The following is a 15,776-nucleotide window of genomic DNA, read 5'->3' on the forward strand; positions in this document are numbered from 1 at the left end:
AGAACAATTCAGAGAGAAGCTGGTCCTCTCTGTAACACTGTGGATCCTGGTTCCTGAGAGAAACCACAGACACAACATTCAGGTTTCATAAAGAATCTAAAGCAGGTTTTAGACGACGAATATAATAAATCTACTAGAACAGTGGTTCCACATGAAGAAGAATCAGTTTCAGGCTAAACGACTAAAATTAGCTGATCCAGATGTTTTCAGTTTCCTCGGTTTCACATCTGCTCTGAGATGAAGAAGTTTAAAGAATTCAGATAAAATCATGTTAATGTTCATGAGTTTAATTATTATTTAACAGAACCCTCAGCAAAAACACAAACACACACACACACACACACACACACACACACACACACACACACACACACATACATACACACATTACACAGACACACACACACTCACAACCATATACAATGTAAGAGCTGTTGAGACATGGCAGTCACTGAGGTTAAGACAAGGAGACGCTACCCATAGGGGCCCGTCCTACGCAACCAAGGAGACTAAAACAGTAAGATGTGGTAGGGAAAGAATAAATAAATAAATAAAATAAGTAAATAAATAAGTAAGTACTAAGAGTGGAGTAAAAGTATTAAAGTACATGAAAAACACTAATGAGAAAAATTAAAATAAATATAAATAAAATCATTTTAAAGCCTGATGAAAGAGATGAGTTTTCAGCCTCTTTTTAAAAGTATTACTCGTCTCTGAGGCCCTGACGTTCTCCAGCTGTTCCACAGTCGGGGCCATAATAACTGAACGCCGCCTCCCTGTGTGTCCTAGATCTAACCTGTGGTATTGTTAAAAGGCCGGTGCTGGAGGACGTCAGGGTTCATGAGGGTTGATACGGTAAAAGTAAGTCAGACAGATAAGAAGGCTACTAGAAGTTTACTTTCTATGTACTATATCGTACAGAATGTTGTTTTATGTCTTGTGATCATGTAAATACGTTGCAGTCTAGTGTCCACACAGTATGAGTTACTGTAACTTTAGAATAGTTTAAGAAGTACATTTCAAGTATATACATGACATGCTACAAGTAATATACTGATTAAACTTATAAATATACTGAAAGTACAACAACAACTACAGTAGTAAAATAAAAGAGTGTACCTGTTGTATACTTCAAAGTGTAGTTTTGTAAACTTAAACAGCCTTATAAAATATACTTAAAGTTTACTTTTACAAACTTGGAAAAAAATGTTTCACTTTAGTCTGAAGAAGTATTACATTAATATACTTTCTAGTACACTACAAGTACATGGTCCTTACTATACTAGCTATACTTATACTCAAGCATACTTCATAAAAGTATACCACTGTTTGCTAAGAGAGAGGAAGATGAGAAAGAGAAAGAAGAACTTTGATGAAGGCTAATCTTACCTAATGGGATCACAGTCAGTTCCACAGCTTCATTATCACACAGATATTTTCCAGAGTCAGAGACATCAGCTCTGATAATATGCAGAGATTTATCAACTAATGAATTGAATCGTTTGCCTGGATCATTAATGTGTTTTATGTCTCTGTCACCATCAACTGTTAGAATATCAACTTTGCTTCCATCTCTCTCTCTGCTCCACGTCACGTTATTCTTCACAGGTTGACGACAAGGAAGAGATATTCCCTGTCTTTCTTCAACTACTTTATAAAATAAATCTGAAAAACAAGAGTCAGAGTCAGAATCACATCAAACCTTCAGATGAAGTTGGTTCATATTAACGTCACGCGACTATTTCCTGGTTCACAGCTAAACACAGACAGACAGACAGACAGAGCTCTGAGCTCAGAGATGTTTCCTCTGAACTCTCATCTTTGTTCCTTATGTTTAGAAAAAGTAATAAAAGAGATCTGTCTGACTTGTACATGTGGTCTCTCCTGTTCATAGTCTCCATCTGTAAATATTGTCCATCTGCTATAAACCAACCTGTACCAAACCTCTTATATACCACAGTATTTATGCTACATGCTCTTACTGCTGACTGCTCCTCTGGTTCAATGATGAACTACATTTAGTTGATCTGTATCTGCACATGTGGAACGAGAATAAAGTTAAATCTAATCTAATCTAATTCTAGTCCATCTAGAAAATAATCTGCAGGGTTCTTTTCACCGTCTCATAAAAGTTGACAATAAAAACTGAGTTCTAGTCATTAAATGGGATTAAATTAGAGTTCTCACCTGCAGAGACATGACAGCCCAGAGCACAGGCTAAGAGGCAGCAGTAGATGTTCACCCTCATCCTGACTCACTCTGAAACGTCTCCGCTAACTCTCACCACTATTTCTATGAGCTGTGAGAACAGGAACTCAGTGGTCTGGGTGGACATGGGAGGCTTTTTCTGGTTGATTATGCTTCCTTTTATTTGAATCAGCAGTAATATCATGTCATAGATAAAACAAATACGTGTTCTCACTTTTTATATATTTATTTATTTATGTGTTTGTCAGAGACGACGTTCACTGAGAAAACGATTTGTGCATTTTATTCTTGTTTTGTCTCTGAGCTAAAACTAGAGGAGAATGATTGTTGAGAATTAAATATTGTTCGTGACTCTGTCTCTAGACTCTGGAGGTGGAGCCTCCACGGATCAGACTAGTTCCTGGTCCACAGAGTCTGGACTGAGATCAACACCTTGACCTGAGGAGGTTCTTCTTCTCTAAGATGATTCTTTACACTCTGCCATATTGTAAATATATCAAATATTGTGTTTTATATCCATTAATTCCAAATCTGTAGATATCTAAAGAAGTCGTCCCCGTCTCCTCTGGTCAGGTTCCTAATTTCCTGCATTTGTTAAATTTATTAAACTGTTCCTTCATGGACTCACACTGAGGCCTGAATGAATTTAAATGTAGCTGCAGCGCAACCTACAGGTGAAGAGTTGAAGTGGGTGGATTAGACCTCTACAGGTCATTATTTAACCTCCTGTTATTTATCTTTGGGCTCAGTTTGACTCCATTCACTTAATGTCTCTAAATATTTGATTAACATTTATATATATATATATATATATATATCATTGTATATATATATATATATATATATATATATATATATATATATTTTTATTTCACATGATATATGTGATATTATATATATGTTGATATGAGTATATGATGTTTTGAAGGATTTGAGTAGATTTTGGTACAATGTCCTAAGCGACGTCACGTGATTGACAGCAGCGCTTGTTGATTGGTCAATGTAGGTGCGGAAGTCCCTCCCTCCCTCTCAACCCGGAAAAACAAACGGTCGTTCAAAAGAAAGACAACGGCTGTTTGGGGGATTGTGTTTATTTTCGTTATTTATCAAATGCACATAACTGTAAATAACCGCATGAGGCAGTGAGACAGAGAGCATTTCCTGTCCGTAATTAACGTCAAACGGAAAAAGAAACGGCAGCGGAGAAAAAAAAAAAAAGTCCCATCGCCATGTCTGTTTTGGATTTCAGCGCATGCGTATTGCGTTACTTCTTGTATTTGGTCCTGCCGCTGAGCATGATGTTCGATACCATTGATTTCATTTCTTAATAGATACCGATACTTTGTGTAGATACACCCTAATGTATCTGGTAAACGTAAAAAGTATTTTTTTTTAAATCATAACTTCGAAAAGAAAACAAGACGTCAGAGTAATTTATTTATTCATTTTTAACTTATTTACTATATACCTGAGCAAATACAACAACAGAAAAACCAGAGACACAATCATAGTAAACATGTGAAAATGCTGTTTCAAACACACAAAAAGAAAAAGGAAAAATATATTTTTTTAAGAACTACTACCAACAACAACATATGTGCAATGTCCTGTTTCATGTGTAATATTTACTGCACTGTTGTGTATGTAACTACATGTACATGTACATATATATTTATACCTGCTGTTTTACACTGTCTGTTTCCCTCCCATCTGTAGATGTGTATATATCTACATATATAAAAACATGCTAATTTTATATATTTTCTGACTTGAACGCTGACTTGTTTATTTATATCTTTTTTATATATATATTTTTATGCTTTTATTTTAGTTCTTTAGTCCACCTATATGTGCACTGTGTGTGTGATGCTGAATGTCTCTGCTGCTGTTAACAATGAGAGTTTCCCTGCTGAGGGATGAATAAAGGCAGATCTTACTATAAAATGAAACCTTGCATCTTACATTCTTGGTCACAGTAGCTTAGAACATAAAAGAAACACAAGTAAAAAGAAAGATAAAATCAAATCAAAATAAGGATTATCCAGTAAAATAAAATGGGAAACATTTTAATCAGAATATATTAGCTGGTAAAACAGTGGGGGATCAGGGATCAGTTCCTCTTTCTGCTGAGGGTCTCTTCTGGTTCTGGATCTGTCCAGCTGTGAAAGACAGAGAATAAAACCTGTTTCTAGGTCTTTTACTCCTCATTTAAATCATCATAAAGGTGGTTTAACTGGTGGGAACCTGTTATCCACGTCTGCACAAGATTTTCTAAAACTACTTCTTCAGTTCCAGTGGCTTCTGACATATCCTAACGTCTATTGAACCAGCTGTGGGATAAATAATGATTATTTCATTTGATTTGATCTTAAATACGTATAAACATACGTATGTGTATATACATACATGTAAATACTCTACACTTCCTGTTTCCTGCTGCTAACTGCGTGTCCTTGCCTTTTACTTCAACATGTGTAACGACAATAAAGTTGAATCTAATCTCACACCTTCAGTCTCTTGAATGATGTCACACGTCTAAAAAATCTCTGGGTTCATTGGAAGAAGGAACAAATGTTGATGATGTAATTTCATGAGCTCATGGGAGGTTGTTTAATCACTTCCTGTTTTAGCTCCAGCTCTGAGTCATATTTAAACTGTAGGTTAGAGACACATTTGAAGTTCTGACCTTTACCCCCTCCGTCAGGTTTCTTCTGTGTGGTCACGTTGAGATAACCAGCAGGTTTTCCATCACAGTAGTAGAGTCCAGAGTCACCAGGACCAACCTCAGTGAAGATCAGACTCCTGCTCTCAGTGGAAACATCAGACCTGATTGGTTTTTCTTTTCCAGCCATTTCTCTCCTCCATCCTGGATCATGTGATCCTCCAACATCATGAGGACAATTCAGAGAGAAGCTGGTCCTCTCTGTAACACTGTGGATCCTGGTTCCTGAGGGAAAATTATTCAAATAAAAATAATTTATTCTGATTAGAAATGATGGAATTTGTCATGTTGTAAAACGTGTTGCATAATTCAAAGTGTAGATTAGATCTTACCTGATGGGATCACAGTCAGTTCCACAGCTTCTTCATCATCACACAGATATTTTCCAGAGTCAGAGACGTCGGCTTTGAAGACGACCAGAGATTTATCAGCCAATGAACTGAATCGTTTTTTTGGATCTTTAATGTGTTTTATGTCTCTGTCACCATCAACTGTTAGAATATCAACTTTCCTTCCATCTCTCTCTCTGCTCCACGTCACTTTATTCTTCACAGGTTGACGACAATGAATAGTGACCACCTGTCTTTCTTCAACTGCTTTATGAAATAAATCTGAAAAACAGGAGTCAGAGTTCAGTCAGAATCACATCAACCCTTCAGATGAAGTTGGTTCATATTAACGTCACGCGACTATTTCCTGGTTCACAGCTAAACACAGACAGAAAGACAGACAGACAGAGCTCTGAGCTCAGAGATGTTTCCTCTGAACTCTCATCTTTGTTCCTTATGTTTAGAAAAAGTAATAAAAGAGATCTGTCTGACTTGTACATGTGGTCTCTCCTGTTCATAGTCTCCATCTGTAAATATTGTCCATCTGCTATAAACCAACCTGTACCAAACCTCTTATATACAACAGCATTTATGCTACATGCTCTTACTGCTGACTGCTCCTCTGGTTAAATGAGGAACTACATTTAGTTGATCTGTATCTGCACATGTGGAATGAGAATAAAGTTAAATCTAATTCATCTAGAACAGTGCTTCACTGTGTCTCCCTACGTGTACAATATCTAGGGATATTAAATTAATCAATTAAAAACAGCTGATGCATATATTTTAATGTTCAGCACATGGCGACAATATACCAAATTGTGAGTGATTGTGGCACTCGATGGAGAATCATTGTAGAAGCTCCAGCTCAAAATCAGAGCAAAGTTTATTTTATTTATTTATTTTACGTTTTGTTCATTTTGTTCATGTTCTGTCTGTGAGTTCTTGTTTAAACGGTGCAGCAGACAAACAAAAAATGTAAACAAATATGTGCAATCGTTGAGAGTATATAATATATATATATATATATATATATATAAATATATCCTGTTTATACAAAGACTTCGTGTACATGTATATTTATACCCGCTGTGAACGCTGCCATGTTAGTTCGTAATATATCTTTTATATATATTTTTCATGCTCTTATTTTTATTCTTTAGTCCACCTATATGTGCACTGTGTGTGTTATGCTGAATGTCTCTGCTGCTGTTAACAATGAGAGTTTCCCTACTGAGGGATGAATAAAGGCAGATCTTACTATAAAATGAAACGTTTCATCTTAATTGTGACCCTGTTCTCTCCTCTTCTGTCCTCCTCATCATAAATGCCTCGTATTCTGTGTTGTGGTTTAACCTGAGGTGTTTTCTCACTATAAAAACTAAACTGATTGATATTGTCTCTGCATAATTCTCTTAAACCACTTCAACAATTTATAAAACTACCAAAAAATGAATCCCAGAGGATCTTAACGCTTTAAATGCTGGTTGATTATTTAGCATGGCAGCAGCTGGAGGTAGGCATCATGGTAGGGTGTACAATCTCTCCACTAGCCTTTACAATGGCAATGGAGGTGATTATTACGGCCTCAAAATGGGTGGTAGGTGGAAAAAAGCTGCATGGAGGGCTTCGTCTCCCCCCAATTAGGGCATACATGGATGACATGACGACTGTGACGTCTACTGCTCCATGTACTAGCAGACTGCTGGATAAGTTACACAGTGCTAGAGAAGCCAGTGAAGAGTCTGGGAAGGTGGTATGACACAAGTCAAGATATGATCCAAGGCATTTCAAGCATAGACTGATCAGGGCTCCCAGGAAAGCTGAGATTATGGTGCATGCAAATTGGGTTATTACCCCGACTAATGTGGCCACTGATAGTGTATCAGGTCCCTCTGACAAAGGCTGAGAAGCTTGAAAGGATGATTAACTCATCAATTAGGAGATGGCTTGGTGTTCCACGCTGCTTAAGTGGTGCAGCCTTGTATAGGAAAGGCATACTGGAGCTCCCAGTAACTAGTCTAACAGAGGAGTTTAAGTGTGCTAAGGCTAGACTGGAGATGACTCTCACTCAGTCAAAAGATCCAGTAGTCAGGCGGACAGCCCCCACGGTTAAAACAGGCGGGAAGTGGAACCCAAGAGACACGGTTCAGGAGGCGCAGGCTGCCCTCAGGCTCAGAGATATCATGGGGCATGTGCAGCAAAGAGGCGTGGAGGCCTGGGACTGTGTGCAGGGAAACCTCTGTGGAGCAAGGCGTCCGCGGTGGAAAAGAGGAAGATGGTAGTGGAGGAAATTCATCAGATCAAGGAGGCGCAGGCATACTGTAGGGCAGCTAAGTGTGGGCGGAGCCTGGGAGCTGAGGACCGACCTAGATGGAGCCTTGAGCGTTCCACAACAGATACCCGTGAGCCTTAAAAGACCGGACGTGCTGTTGTGGTCTGAGAAAGAAAGGATAGTGTATTTTGTGGAGTTAACTGTCCCGTGGGAAGACAGAGTTGAAGAGGCGAATGAGCGCAAGAGAGATAGATATGCTGAGTTGGCATCGGAAGCGGAGCAGCGAGGCTGGAGCGCCCGTGTGCGCCCAGCGGAGGTCGGCTGCTGTGGATTTGTGGCCAAATCCGCCATTGCTCTCCTGTGTGAGTTGGGCATTCGCAGAAAAGAACAGAGGGTTGCCATAAAGAATAAGGCTTAACAGTCCCTGGCAGCGGAGTGAGTGAGTCAGTGGTTGTGGCTACGGAGGAAGCACGCTAGCTGGGGAGCATGCTAAAGGTAAGGCTAGCTATGTACTGACAATAGGTAGCAGTTGTAGTTAGATTAATCTAATCTGTCTGTTGAAAGGCACACGGGAGGTGACTCCGGGACGCTGGAGTTCACTGTTAAACCTTCTTGAGATGTCGTGGGCCTAACTTAACGAAACATCGGTGAAGGGAGGTGCCCACTTGAAACCCCCAATGATGTGCGGGATACTGCACACTGCCTACTGTTGCTAGTTAGGCTCGTTTGCTGGTGTTTTCTTGTGTGTAACTTCTGATCTTGGCAGAGGAGAGGAATGTTGCTTGAAGCATAGTTGTATGCCCCATCAATCCTTACTTACTATTGGCGGCTAGGCTAATTAGTTGGTGCTTTCGAGTGTTTCGTTTCTGACATAGGCAGAAGGAAGAGATGTCCTGGTCTGAGTGTAGTTGCATCTCCATCATCTCTATTACCGACTGCTGGTGTCTAGGCTAATTAGCTGGGGTTTTATTTCTGTGGCTAAGCTAATTGTATCTCGTTTCTGACATAGTTTGTAGCTGACTGCTGGTTGGTTTTCCAGTTGGACCTGGCTTCTAAGAGAGTTTTGCCTTAAATCATGGCACAAGGGATTGTAACATCTCGTCCTGTGTATTAATGAATATTTAAGTCACTGCTGTTAAACTATATAACAATAAAACTGGTGGTGGAAGGCTGGGCATTTTTCTCAGTCTTAGATATGACCAAGATTATTTAAAATATTGACTTGACTAGATTATTAGTTGTTGTGTAGCATCAGATTTAAAATTTACTGCTAAAATGTCCCATTATAACCACATGTTTTATTCTCTCAGCCATGACTCAATAAACTCATTTATTCTTCAATATGGTCAGATTTGTCATTTTTAATGTTTAACACTAAAATCTGTCACTTTGTTGATGTTTTTATCCTGAATGATTCTAGAGGGAAGTAAATTAAACTGATGCCTGAGGATTAAATGTCCTTCATTTGTCTGTATTGGTATAAAACAGAAGACAACAGCGTCCTCTAAACCACTTTGGTTCTTTACTGTGGTTTTACGATTTCCGTGAGGATTGTATTGGTGGTGGTGGAGGAGTTGTAGTTGGTGGTGGTGGTGGTGGAGGAGTTGTAGTTGTTGGTGGTGGTGGAGGAGTTGTAGTTGGTGGTGGTGGTGGAGGAGTTGTTGTAGTTGTTGTAGTTGGTGGTGGTGGTGGTGGTGGAGTTTTCCCTATTGATCAGTTGAATCACATGTCACCAATCAAATAAATAACCATAGTTTGTACACATCCTGTAATCTAGTTTCCATTGATCATAGATTAAAGGTCTTGCTACAGTTTCCGTACATCACTGTGTCTATAAATATCCTGATGGTTAAATCCGGCTGTGGGATAAATAAAGGATTATTTTATCTGATCTGGTCTTGTTAGAAAGCCCACACTGTGTTGTTGACTCGTTGAACTAAGTTCCATTCAGCAATAGCTTCTTTCTCTGTAAATTATTATCTGTCCCATGCTCATGAACGCACCATGGCCGCAAGACCACTTCAGTCTCTTGAATGATGTAACACGTCTAAAATATCTCTGGGTTCATTGGAAGACGGAACAAATGTTGAATTTCTCTTTCTTGAGCTCGTAGGAGGTTCTTTAATTGCTTCCTGTTTTATTTTAGCTCCGGCTCTGTCATATATTTATCTGACTATTGTAAACTTAAACAACCTTATAAAATATACTTAAAGTTTACTTTTACAAACTTGGAAAAGAATGTTTCACTTTAGTCTGAAGAAGTATTACATTAATATACTTTCTAGTACACTACAAGTACATGGTCCTTACTATACTAGCTATATTTATACTCAAGCATACTTCATAAAAGTATACCACTGTTTACTAAGAGAGAGGAAGAGGAGAAAGAGAAAGAAGAACTTTGATGAAGGTTAATCTTACCTAATGGGATCACAGTCAGTTCCACAGCTTCTTCATCATCACACAGATATTTTCCAGAGTCAGAGATGTCGGCTTTGAAGACGACCAGAGATTTATCAGCTAATGAAATGAATCGTTTTTTTGGATCTTTTATGTGTTTTATGTCTCTGTCACCATCAATTGTTAGAATATCAACTTTCCTTCCATCTCTCTCTCTGCTCCACGTCACTTTATTCTTCACAGGTTGACGACAATGAAGAATCACCACCTGTCTTTCTTCAACTACTTTATGAAATAAATCTGAAAAACAAGAGTCAGAGTCAGAATCACATCAACCCTTCAGATGAAGTTGGTTCATATTAATGTCACGCGACTATTTCCTGGTTCACAGCTAAACACAGACAGACAGACAGACAGACAGAGCTCTGAGCTCAGAGATGTTTCCTCTGAACTCTCTTCTTTGTTCCTTATGTTTAGAAAAAGTAATAAAAGAGATCTGTCTGACTTGTACATGTGGTCTCTCCTGTTCATAGTCTCCATCTGTAAATATTGTCTATCTGCTATAAACCAACCTGTACCATACCTCTTATATACAACAGCATTTATGCTACATGCTCTTACTGCTGACTGCTCCTCTGGTTAAATGAGGAACTACATTTAGTTGATCTGTATCTGCACATGTGGAATGAGAATAAAGTTAAATCTAATCTAATCTATTTCTAGTCCATCTAGAAAATAATCTGCAGAGTTCTTTTCACCGTCTCATAAAAGTTGAGAATAAAAACTGAGTTCAAGTCGTTAAATGGGATTAAATTAGAGTTCTCACCTGCAGAGACATGACAGCCCAGAGCACAGGCTAAGAGGCAGCAGTAGATGTTCACCCTCATCCTGACTCACTCTGAAACGTCTGTACCAACTCTCACCACTATTTCTATGAGATGTGACAACAGGAACTCAGTGGTCTGGGAGTTTTTTTCTGGTTGATGATGCTTCTCTTCATTTGAAGCAGTAAGATTGTGTCATAGATGAAACAAATACATGTTGGTTTGTTGTGTTGCCACAACTCAATGGTCTAGTTACTTTCCACTGTGTTCCTACATTACAACTGATGCCTGAAGTATCCTTAGTATCAATACTTTGATTTCAAAATCGATTTCAGAGCAGAAGACAATGGTGTCAGTGGAAGGATGGATATTTCAGTATATACATCACAGACTTTAATGATTTGACTTTAATGACTTGTTCAAAGCAGCTTAGAACATGAAAGAAACACAAGTATAAAGAAAGATGAAAAACAAAAATAAAAAATAAGGATTATCCAGTAAAATAAAATAGAAAACATTTTAATCAGAATATAGTACCTGGTAAAACAGTGGGGGATCAGGGATCAGTTCCTCTTTCTGCCGAGGGTCTCTTCTGGTTCTGGATCTGTCCAGCTGTGAAAGACAGAGAATAAAACCTGTTTCTAGGACTTTTACTCCTCATTTAAATCATCATAAATGTGGTTTAACTGGTGGGAACCTGTTATCAGCGTCTGCACAACATTTTCTAAAACTACTTCTTCAGTTCCAGTGGATCTGATTGAAATTTGGACCATGGAACAAGAACCAGTGATGAGGTTATTGGTGCAGATCAGAGCCCCCATGTGGACATTTATAGAGCTGGAACAGTCTTACAGTTTAAATATATGTGTGTGTCTTCCAGGGGCTCTACCTTTCCTCCAGGTGGCAGCAGTGATGCTGATCATGGTGATTAAGTAGATCACTACGACCACAGTACGAACACACACTGGCCACAGGTCAGAAGGAGCTGGAAGACAAAGACACAATAACAACAAGCAGAGCTTCATCCATTAGTCACTGAGTTAGTTTGACAACATGAAGCAGAAACACGAGGCTCCTCAGCTGAACTGGTTTCTACTGTAGTTTCTGTTTTTATTAAAGTAATCCTTCAAATCAGTTAAAATAGAAAAAGTTGTTGGGTCCATCTTCTATTTATTTATTTTTGAAAGATTGTGTTGGTTGAATCCTATAATGACTTATAATTAAATCAGAAAGAAGAAAATGACATATTGCATCATGCAGCATTTACTCAAACACAACTGGTGTCCAGAGCTGTGATTGGTTCAAACAGATACTGCTGTCCCATAAACCACCCAGAGGAATGATAAAGAGTTAACCCTCAGGTCACAAAACACTGTAAAAACTAAACTGATTGATATTGTTTCTGCATAAATCTCTTAAACCACGTCAGGAATTTATAAAACTACCAAAAAATGAATCATTTTGAGGATCTTAACCCTTTAAAAGCCAGGTAAATTAAAACAAAACATTAAAACAATATTTGTTTTCCATTAAACTAGTGTTGGGGGGCAGGGGCTTTATTTTAAAAGACTATTTAAAATATTTCATCCACTTGAAACCCCCAGTGATGTGCGGCACACTGCCTACTGTTGCTAGTTAGGCTCATTCGCTGGTGTAACTTCTGATCTTGGCAGAGGGGAGGAATGTTGCTTGAAGCATAGTTGCATGTCCCATCAATCCTTACTTACTATTGGCGGTTAGGCTAATTAGTTGGTGCTTTCGAGTGTTTCGTTTCCGTGGCTAGGCTAATTGTATTTCGTTTCTGACATAGGCAGAAGAAAGAGATGTCCTGGTCTGAGTGTAGTTGCATTCCCATCATCTCTATTACCGACTGCTGGTGTTTTATTTCTGTGGCTAAGCTAATTGTATCTCGTTTCTGACATAGTTTGTAGCTGACTGCTGGTTGGTTTTCCAGTTGGACCTGGCTTCTAAGGGAGTTTTGCCTTAAATCATGGCACAAGGGATTGTAACATCTCGTCCTGTGTATTAATGAATATTTAAGTCACTGGTGTTAAATTATATAACAATAAAACTGGTGTTGGAAGGCTGGGCATTTTTCTCAGTCTTAGATATGACCAAGATTATTTAAAATATTGACTTGACTAGATTATTAGTTGTTGTGTAGCATCAGATTTAAAATTTACTACTAAAAATGTCCCATTATAACCACATGTTTTATTCTCTCAGCCATGACTCAATAAACTCATTTATTCTTCAATATGGTCAGATTTGTAATTTTTAATGTTTAAAACTAAAATCAGTCACTTTGTTGATGTTTTTATCCTGAATGATTCTAGTGGGAAGTAAATTAAACTGATGCCTGAGGATTAAATGTCCTTCATTTGTCTGTATTGGTATAAAACAGAAGACAACAGCGTCTTCTAAACCACTTTGGTTCTTTACTGTGGTTTTACCTGAGTTTTCCGGTGGAGGAGTTGTAGTTGGTGGTGTTGGTGGTGGAGTTTTCCCTGTTGATCAGTTGAATCACATGTCACCAATCAAATAAATAACCATAGTTTGTACATATCCTGTAATCTAGTTTCCATTGATCATAGATTAAAGGTCTTGCTAGAGTATCCGTACATCACTGTGTCTATAAATATCCTGATGGTTAAATCCGGCTGTGAGATAAATAAAGGATTATTTTATCTGATCTGGTCTTGTTAGAAAGCCCACACTGTGTTGTTGACTTGTTGAACTAAGTTCCATTCAGCAATAGCTTCTTTCTCTGTAAAATCTTATCTGTCCCACGTTCATGAACGCAACAATGGCCGCAAACGCACCACATCCGTGTGTGAAATGCAGTAAAATGTTGGTTTTACTCCAGATGTGACTTGGACTTTTCCCAACATTCACCTGTAGCTCCTGGTTTATTGCCTGAAGGTGAGTCACTGTTAATGATGTTATATTGTCTAAGTTGGTGGTTAACTTTGTGTTAACGTGCATTGTTTAGTTGTGCATTAGTTAACGCCAGTAATGCCGCTCTAATCTGACCACTTTGTTCAACGCGTTACTATTTCCAAACCAGTAATCAGATTACAGTTACTTATCCAAGTCACTGTGCGTTGCTATTTTTTCCCATTTTCCTGAATAAAAAAGATGTAACGGGAACACCAACCCCACACTTTGCCACTCTGAACCTGGTCAATTCCTGCAAAGTTCTGAAGCTGGAACACGGTTTGTTCCAATTTAATCCAAATACATATAAATTTATACATATGTAAATACTCTACACTTCCTGTTTTCTGCTGCTAACTGCATGTAGTTGCCTTTATTTCAACATGTGTAATGACAATAAAGTTGAATCTAATCTCACACCTTCAGTCTCTTGAATGATGTCACACGTCTAAAAAATCTCTGGGTTCATTGGAAGAAGGAACAAATGTTGATAATGTAATTTCTTGAGCTCATGGGAGGTTGTTTAATCACTTCCTGTTTTAGCTCCAGCTCCAGTTATATTTAACCTGTTGTGTAAGTTAGAGACACATTTGAAGTTCTGACCTTTACCCCCTCCGTCAGGTTTCTTCTGTGTGGTCACGTTGAGATAACCAGCAGGTTTTCCATCACAGTAGTAGAGTCCAGAGTCACCAGGACCAACCTCAGTGAAGATCAGACTCCTGCTCTCAGTGGAAACATCAGACCTGATTGGTTTTTCTTTTCCAGCCATTTCTCTCCTCCATCCTGGATCATGTGATCCTCCAACATCATGAGGACAATTCAGAGAGAAGCTGGTCCTCTCTGTAACACTGTGGATCCTGGTTCCTGAGGGAAACACAGACACAACATTCAGGTTTCATAAAGAATCTAAAGCAGGTTTTAGACGACAAATATAATAAATCTACTAGAACAGTGGTTCCACAGGAAGAAGAATCAGTTGAGAAGTACATTTCAAGTATATGCATAATATACTACAAGTAATATACTAACCAAACTTACAAGTACACTTAAAGTACAACAACAACTAAAGTAGTAAAATGGAAAAAAAAAAAGTATTTTGTTTAGTTTTAGTAATTTTTTGTTTGTAAAAGTACTTACACTATACTTCAATTATCTAAAATGTGGACTAGAAGTATACAAGTACACTAGTAGTATATAGAAGAGTGTACCTGTTTACTTGAAAGTTTGTAAACTTGAAACAACCTCATGAAGTATATTTAAAGTTTCCTTTAAGAAACTTAAAAATGTTTCACTTTAGTCTGAAGAAGTGTTACATTAATATACTTTCTAGTACACTACAAGTACACGGTCCTTACTATACTAGCTATACTTATACTCAAGCATACTTCATAAAAGTATACCACTGTTTACTAAGAGAGAGGAAGAGGATTAAGAGAAAGAAGAACTTTGATGAAGGTTAATCTTACCTAATGGGATCACAGTCAGTTCCACAGCTTCTTCATCATCACACAGATATTTTCCAGAGTCAGAGACATCAGCTCTGGCAATGACCAGAGATTTATCAGCAAATGTACTGAATCGTTTGCCTGGATCTTTAATGTGTTTTATGTCTCTGTCACCATCAACTGTTAGAATATCAACTTTCCTTCCATCTCTCTCTCTGCTCCACGTCACTTTATTCTTCACAGGTTGACGACAAGGAAGAATCACCACCTGTCTTTCTTCAACTACTTTATGAAATAAATCTGAAAAACAAGAGTCAGAGTTCAGTCAGAATCACATCAACCCTTCAGATGAAGTTGGTTCATATTAACGTCACGCGACTATTTCCTAGTTCACAGCTAAACACAGACAGACAGACAGAGCTCTGAGCTCAGAGATGTTGAGAATAAAAAAGTTTAGAATAAAAACCGAGTTCAAGTCGTTAAATGGGATTAAATTAGAGTTCTGACCTGCAGAGACATGACAGCCCAGAGCACAGGCTAAGAGGCAGCAGTAGATGTTCACCCTCATCCTGACTCACTCTGAAACGTCTCCGCTAACTCTCACCACTATTTCTATGAGCTGTGAGAACAGGAACT

The 15,776-nt window shown here is 38.3% G+C and overlaps 1 protein-coding gene across 3 annotated transcripts; it reads right to left on the reverse strand.

Moving 5' to 3' along the window:
• Positions 1–4,172: 4,172 nt before the first annotated feature.
• On the reverse strand, positions 4,173–15,737 carry LOC125019527. Of its 3 annotated transcripts, none has more exons than XM_047604347.1 (6): positions 15,648–15,737; positions 15,162–15,440; positions 14,299–14,559; positions 13,212–13,265; positions 11,648–11,743; positions 4,173–4,367 (listed from the first exon to the last, which is right to left on the reverse strand). In XM_047604347.1, the coding sequence occupies exons 1-6, from the start codon at positions 15,706–15,708 to the stop codon at positions 4,312–4,314; spliced, it is 807 nt and encodes a 268-aa protein (XP_047460303.1). In that variant the 5' UTR covers positions 15,709–15,737; the 3' UTR covers positions 4,173–4,311. The 3 variants fall into 3 exon arrangements, with proteins under 3 accessions (XP_047460303.1, XP_047460304.1, XP_047460302.1); XM_047604346.1 differs by lacking the exon at positions 4,173–4,367 and adding an exon at positions 11,296–11,370; XM_047604348.1 differs by lacking the exons at positions 11,648–11,743; positions 13,212–13,265; positions 14,299–14,559; positions 15,162–15,440; positions 15,648–15,737 and adding exons at positions 4,895–5,155; positions 9,956–10,234; positions 10,761–10,997.
• Between the last annotated feature and the right edge of the window lie 39 nt (positions 15,738–15,776).

Source organism: Mugil cephalus, chromosome 14 (genome assembly GCF_022458985.1).
Source record: "Mugil cephalus isolate CIBA_MC_2020 chromosome 14, CIBA_Mcephalus_1.1, whole genome shotgun sequence".
Taxonomy (NCBI): domain Eukaryota; kingdom Metazoa; phylum Chordata; class Actinopteri; order Mugiliformes; family Mugilidae; genus Mugil; species Mugil cephalus.